This window comes from Miscanthus floridulus, chromosome 11 (genome assembly GCF_019320115.1).
Source record: "Miscanthus floridulus cultivar M001 chromosome 11, ASM1932011v1, whole genome shotgun sequence".
Taxonomy (NCBI): Eukaryota; Viridiplantae; Streptophyta; class Magnoliopsida; order Poales; family Poaceae; genus Miscanthus; species Miscanthus floridulus.
The window spans coordinates 3,472,212-3,477,638 of NC_089590.1; the positions used below are offsets into that span (position 1 = coordinate 3,472,212).

The window sequence follows — 5,427 nt, forward strand, 5'->3', positions numbered from 1 at the left end:
GATATTGTGGAGTTCTATTCTTCCTTAAGGTAATCATATTAGTTCTAGAAGTACAAATATATTTCTGTTTTAGTCTACATTGTTTCTCCATAATTATCAAACATGTTAAATTAAAAATATATCATTGGATTTGTTTTCGTTTTGCAAGAAAAAATAGCGCCTATATATTATAAGGTTTTATATATGGTCTGGATGGGCCGTCGCGACGAGTTCGCCAGAGGGCCCTCAAAATCCTAGAACCGGCACTGTAGCGAAGGTATGATTCTCCTCTTTGTTTGCTTTGAGCAGGTCACAGAAGGTCAAGATCCATGAAGGTTGGTGCCTGGCGGAGGCGTCCATGGATGAGGGGACACCCAAAGGTGCTACCTAGAGCGTGACTCAAGATTTGTTTGGGGAAGTCCGGAGAGGGTCACGTGCTTGTCCACCCAGCATTAGCACGCTCACATGGCATAGAGTAGATAGGGCGTGTTTGATAACATGCATCTGGCCAGCCTGGCTGACTGGCCTGGCTATGGCCAGCCAGAGTCCGGTCCAAATGGTACAAGTGAGTGTGTGTGATTGCAAGTCCCTGCAAAGCCGAGCTAAGAAGAGAACGTGCTTGTTTGGCTGTACGGAAGAAGTATGGCTACCTTGCATAGGAATGGCGTTGCCTTACCACCAGAGAAGTCCTCAATGGCATTTCATCGAGCAGTTGATGGGCGCAAGCAAGTTCAACGCCAAGGAATGGCCATAGTGCGGAGCAGCACCGGTGAGGGACCGTGAAGGAGGACGAGGATGACGCCGCGAGCACGCGGATCCACAGGCAGCGGCGGAGGGGATAGAAAGGGACGAGGGGCAGGAGGACGGGGACGGTACCGTGGGCAGCGGCGGTACTCACGCACGCGCGCGGCCAGCTCGGTGCGGCGCTGGCGGCACCACGCTTGCGCGAGGCTGCTGGCTCAGCGTGGTGGTGGCGCAAGCGCTCGGCGTGGCGGTGGGGCCGGCGGCCGGCGGCCGGCGCAGCAACGGCAACGACAACGGAGAGGACACCGGTCGGTGAGAGACATGTGAGTGGGCAATTTAATTTATTGCCACTCTTACGGTTGTCACTCCTCCAGTTGCCAGCGTTAAAAGTGCTCCTATATATTTGCCACTGCATGCAATTCGCATCCTACGAATTTACCATTTTCGTCGACGTGTCGTGCCAGATGGACTCGCCAGCGTGGAAGGCAGCCTGGAAAGCACGTTAAAAAAATGTAGAAGAAAGGACTGCTGGATTTCTTCCACCTGGCGATCCGGCGCGACTCGTCGCGGCGGTGGGAGACGAGCTTGGCGGCGTCGCGCCACCACACCACCTCGCGCTCCTTCTCGTGGAGCCTGCGCTGCGCGCTGTCCAGCGCCGACTCCAGCTGCACGATCCGATCCTGCTGCCTGCTTCTGCAGCAGCTCGTGGAGCCGCCGCTCCAGCGCGCGTGCCGACACGCCGCCGTGCGGGGGGCTCATCCTGTCCGCGCCGTAACCCCCATCTTCCTCGTCGTCATCCTCCTCGTACTCCTCCTCGTCGTCGTCATCCTCGCCATTGCCGTCCACTTCATCATCGTCGTCGTGCTTGTTGGCACCGTCGTCGCCGTTGTCCACGCAGCTGCGCGACGTGCTATCGTCGGCGTCGCCCTTCTTCGTCTTCACCTTCAACAGTGGCAGCTGGCGGCAACGGCAGACACATCAGCAAGACGAACACGCGTCGCGTCACTCGGACGTACGGTGTTCTACGTGCGGTATGGTACGTGGCGTACTGGTGATTCGTGGCAGGGTGGGCAATTCAACCCGTGTGGCACGTACCTCGAGTTCCTGCCATCGTGGCGATCCGGTTGTCGCCGCCGCCGTGGCCGTGCACCGCACCGCCGCGCTGGCGCTCCATGCGGCTCAGCTCGGCCTGGAGCTCCGCCTCCATCAGGTCCATGACCACGGCCGCGCGGCCTTCGACCGCGTTGTCGGCCGCCGTGCGGGAGCAGTTGGAGGCGGCGTCGGCGTCGGCCGCGAGGAACGCGATCGGGTCCTTCACGGCGGTGGTGGTGGCGCTGCTGCCGTCGGATTCCTGCGAGGTGGACGGCGCAGCGGGGTGGTTCGCCTGCTTCTCCTCCTCCTTCCACCGTGCGGCTTGCCTGATCTCCTGACACCAGCGCCTCCATCTGCGCGCGCAGCTCCACCATCTTGTTCAGCTCCACGGCGCTCTTGGACAGCAGCAGCACCAGGCTGGCGCCCAGGCCCAGGTTCATGGACACCAGCTCCTCCTCCGGTTTCTTCCTCCCAGCGGAATCCATCAAAGTTTCAGCATTAGCATCACTGATCTCGATGTCAACGTAATTCAAGCAAGCATTATATTTTTTCCTCTGTTCTGAATTAGTAGAAGGTTTAGTTTAGTGATCATCCTGCCTCGGCATGCCGAACCTAAAGACGATGAATGATCTTGGAAGCTTGCTTGGGCTGCGCTAATGGCGCGATGGCCCCACTGTCGTCCTAGGCAATTGGAGGCGCAGGGCCCAAACAGACCTCCCAGGCTGCCTTCCACGCTGGCGAGTCCATCTGGCACGACACGTCGGTGAAAATGGCAAATCCGTAGGAGGCGAATTGCATGCAGTGGCAAATATGTAGGAGCACTTTTAACGCTGGCAACTGGACGAGTGACAACCGTAAGAGTGGCAATAAATTAAATTGCCCCATGTGAGTGGTAGGTGACTCGAACTTGGGTTTGTGGGCCGAAGGGAGCCGAGCCGCAGAGAAACGGAGGTAGTTTTCGTTTCCTGGGAGCCTCCATTTTGGCTGCTTTGAGGAGCGTGTGAGCTGGGCTGGGGAGGAACTGCAGCCCAGGGGCGCAGCCGAACTGCTGGGCCACCTGATCAAACACACCCATACTGAGCCTAGGAATACACGGACCACTTTGCCCTAGAATGTACTAAGAATATGATTCTTGTTAGGTGATCCCATCAAAAGACGACAATAGTTGTGTTTCTTGCTAGCATATCTTATCAGTTTTCCTGCGGTAGTAAGTTATTACTCCATGGTGAAGTGCAACACCGGTATTTTATGCGCTTATGTAATTATTCACTTGAGCATAAGAAATAACTGCCTCAGTGCCAAAATAACTGCACGCCTCGCTTTTCTATAATGTTAATTTTTTTATGTTTGACCAAGTACATAGAAAACTGTATTAATATGTATACATAATAAATATTGAATTAATAGTGGAATATATTTTTATAATAATCATATTTCAAGATACAATTGTTGATAATAGTTTATATAAATTTAGTCAAAATTTAAAAAGTTCGACTCTTTAAAAAGTGAGATGTGCAGTTATCTTAGGACAAAGGGTGTAGCCCCAGTCTAGCTAAATAACGAATTATAATGACAAGTTTAAAATCAGGCAATTAATAATGGTGCTTCTCCAAACTGTGACATTTATAATAGGATGTTTGAGTTAACCCTAGAAAGTACGATTACTGTAGTGATGGAGAGTTTTAATGAATTTAAGTACCCAAACCTAGACATAAATAAAACATGATATGTTTGGTGCGTGCATTAATTTATCTATTTTGACACATACTCCCTCTGTCCTGTAATATATATAGTGCATTCTAGAAATTTTAAGACAAATTAAGAGGAGATATGAACACTCATTTTATTTCCTAATCAGACGCAATCATCAACGTGACTAATAGTGATTAGTTGATAAATGGAAAGTATTTAATGTAAAATGTAAAATTGGTTTTTGTCTTCTAGAATGCATTATATTTAAGGACAAATTTTGAATGCTACAATGCACTATATTACATGAGGACGGAGGGAGTATGTGATGAAGGCATATATTGGTACAGGCTTCATTTCCTTTATAAAAATTACGGGACGTGTAATTTCGCTGTGGAATATTATTTAGGTAGAAACAAATGTAATTAAAATTTTACTGATTTAGGTTTTGCTGGCCGCTTATATAAACAAGGCCAGGGCCAGCGCTCATATATAAACTCTCTTTGGTTCGACTTGATCATCACTAGAGCCTAAGCTCCAGCCATGGCCAACAAGCAGCTCCTGATTCTTGTGGCCGCCCTCACTGCTTTGATGCTCCGAGCCACCTATGCAAGAACCATACAGATTAACCCGGCCGGGACGGTATATCACCTCTTGGAGCAGAACAACTTGCCGCAGGGCCTCCTACCACTTGGTGTGCAGTCGTATGTGCTTGGTGCCGGTGGAGCTTTGGAGGTGACACTATCCGGTGACTGCAACGCCTTTGTCACATTCACCGGTAGGAAATTCGAGTTTGTGTACGCTAGCAAAGTAAACGGGGTTATCAAGTCTGGTTCCATTAGCAGTGTGTCTGGCGTGAGTGTGCAGGTGGCATTTGCTTGGCACGTTTTGCACCAAGTCACCCGTGCAGGCAAGCAGCTCAACATCCAGCTAGGAAACAACACTCGATCATTCCCAGTCAGCGCCTTCACCCAGATCCCCAACTGCAACCGAGGCATCGAATCCTCGACTGCGTTCGCCTAGAGCCATGTCGATTAGCTAGAGCAAGCATGTCGCCTAGAGCCATGTTGTATTCTGCCTATGCCCGGATATTGGGATTGAATAATTTATAGTTTAATTTACTTGGTGCTATCTAGTCTCTTGAAGCCTTTTCAATTATATTTTCATCATATTTTCTATTAAAATGGTACCTAACTAGACATTATATCCATCGACCTTCAACCAGGGTAGAGCAAGGATGCGAGAGGAATCCACATTTTTTTTAATGAAACAGGAGGGGTGTGTGCCCCTACTGGAAAATTTATTAATAGGCAGAGAAGTTTACAAACATCCAGCTCATGAAACAAAAAAGTTACAAATTCAAAAGATAAGTAAAATTAAACATAAGCTTCTAGCCATAAATCTATAGAGGGATGTAATCTTCCTTTTGCTCTAAGTGTAACCAGAGCAAACTCTCCTCGAAAAATCATTTTACAGTGATGTACCGAGGGTGGGATACCATTGAAAGATTGCATCCACACTATGTATGCAGCTCCAAGAAGGTCCTTCCCTGAAGAGCATTATCGTATCATAATTGAAAGAATCGGTCCAAAGCTGAAACCAAAGGAGAGTGGTCAAACAAGTTTTATTAAGTAAAAAAAGATGGCCACAAAATGCATGTTAAAATCTAAATTCAAGTGAACAAAAACCAATCAATGTGTTGCAAACATCGGCTAATAATGGAAAGAACGTAGAAAATGTAGTTTTCGATATTTTATGGTGCCAAATCAGAACAAAAAGAACTAGGAGTTACTAAAATCTTGGAAGAATTGCTGCTTCCAGCCAATTGATATATAGAGTATCATTGCTAGTTCGTAGCTCTAACCAGCAGTGATTCATGGTCTATCACTGTCGGTTCGTGGTTTTAACCGACAGTGATAGGCT

The 5,427-nt window shown here is 48.7% G+C and overlaps 1 protein-coding gene and 1 pseudogene across 1 annotated transcript; one reads left to right on the forward strand and one right to left on the reverse strand.

Moving 5' to 3' along the window:
- Positions 1-1,118: 1,118 nt before the first annotated feature.
- Positions 1,119-2,890, reverse strand: LOC136491549 (uncharacterized; annotated as a pseudogene).
- Positions 2,891-4,047: 1,157 nt separating this feature from the next.
- Positions 4,048-4,527, forward strand: LOC136491550 (uncharacterized). The gene has a single exon (XM_066487865.1). The coding sequence runs from the start codon at positions 4,048-4,050 to the stop codon at positions 4,525-4,527; it is 480 nt and encodes a 159-aa protein (XP_066343962.1).
- The last annotated feature ends 900 nt before the right edge of the window (positions 4,528-5,427 follow it).